The sequence below is a fragment of the Populus nigra genome, chromosome 5, assembly GCF_951802175.1.
Source record: "Populus nigra chromosome 5, ddPopNigr1.1, whole genome shotgun sequence".
Classification (NCBI taxonomy): Eukaryota; Viridiplantae; Streptophyta; class Magnoliopsida; order Malpighiales; family Salicaceae; genus Populus; species Populus nigra.
The window spans coordinates 8,442,015-8,443,477 of NC_084856.1; the positions used below are offsets into that span (position 1 = coordinate 8,442,015).

The 1,463-nt window shown below is 38.8% G+C and overlaps 1 protein-coding gene across 1 annotated transcript; it reads right to left on the reverse strand.

The window, feature by feature from the left end:
- Nucleotides 1-265: 265 nt before the first annotated feature.
- Nucleotides 266-1,032, reverse strand: LOC133694019 (multifunctional methyltransferase subunit TRM112 homolog A-like). The gene has a single exon (XM_062115434.1). It carries the CDS (start codon nt 830-832, stop codon nt 464-466), a length of 369 nt encoding a protein of 122 aa, XP_061971418.1. The 5' UTR covers nt 833-1,032; the 3' UTR covers nt 266-463.
- Between the last annotated feature and the right edge of the window lie 431 nt (nt 1,033-1,463).

Sequence of the window (1,463 nt, forward strand, 5' to 3'; positions counted from 1 at the left end):
GCACCATCTCGCGACGAGGATGGATTGAAAGCAAGATGATTGACCTTGCGGTCTAATTTGATTTATTCACATTTACTTAAACAGAGTTATATATGTTTAGATTCATAAATTGCTCGGATTGGAGTAATTGTTTCCCAGTGATACGCACCAACATTTGTTAACTGAGCGATCCAGGCAACTGTAGACTAGTTTCCAAAACTGATGGTTGCATCTGAATGCTGCGGCTTACAAATCAGGACCTTTAAGACATTTGGTGCGATAACAATGGAGGACAGAAATTCATGTCTAGGATTCACTTCGAAACAAATAGATTATGATAATACACACACAAGAAACATTGAGGCAAATGCAATATTTTCTTTCCACAAATCTTCATAACCCAAAATGACAGTATCTAAAGAAAACCCCAAAACCCTCAATCCCCCCAAATCAAGAACCCTAATCTGAAGAAACAACAAACATCTCAAACCTCATCTTCATGAAGAAGCATATTGGGTATCCCTTTAGTAACCGGAAACTTTCTTCCTGTCTCAGGACAAGTCAAAGCCCCCTCTTCGAGGTGAAGCTCCAAAAGAGCGTGGTGAACCTTCCTTAAGAATTCCTCAGACTCAAGCATCGATGAATCGGCCTCCTCGGGAAGCTCAGCGTAGCCCAAGGTTCGTGCGCCGTCGACAAGGGCTTTCCACTCGAGCTTAGGGAACAAGTTTTTGACGAAATCGGGATTGAAGTCCACTTGCTTTTCGAGCACTTGCTCTACCTCGATTCGTAAAGGGAAGCCGTTGGAAACTCCCTTGATATTGGAGGACAGCATGTTGTGAGTGAATAGCCTCATGTCCGATCCCTCCCTGTCTCTCAAGTCTCAACAGTAGCTGCAAGCCAGCACCGAAGCAGAGGAGGGCAAATGGGTTTTTAGAGTGTTGCAGAGGAGGAAGGAAGGGAAGGAGATTTGTTTTCAGAAGGACGACCACGGCCTCGCTTAGCTGAGGACTAGCTAGGGTAATTCAGGTGGTGCAAGAACTAAACCCTAAGCCTGGTTATATGCTGATTCTGGGCCTTCTTAAAAGTAGGCCTCTTCTGTTTCTATACTTGAGCTTTTTAATTCAGTATCCAAGGACAATAAATAAAAAATGGTATTTCACATTTATATTTATTAACAATTAACAAACAAAACTAAAATGACTATGTAGAGGTCCCTTTTCTACTGTTCAGAATCACTCATTCACAAAACCTGTCCATTTACTAGACATTTTTTGCCTGATTTTTCCATTTTGATTTTTTTTTCTATCTACAATTTGATAACTTATTATTATTTTTTAATCTAGCCAAATTAATTTTTTTTATGTTTTTATACACTTAAACGTGTTCTGGTTTCTTTCTCTCTAACTTATATGATATTTTGTTAAATGTTTCAATATTTAATTAACGATGAATTTTATGAAATTGAGTTTTTGCTTTAATTTTAA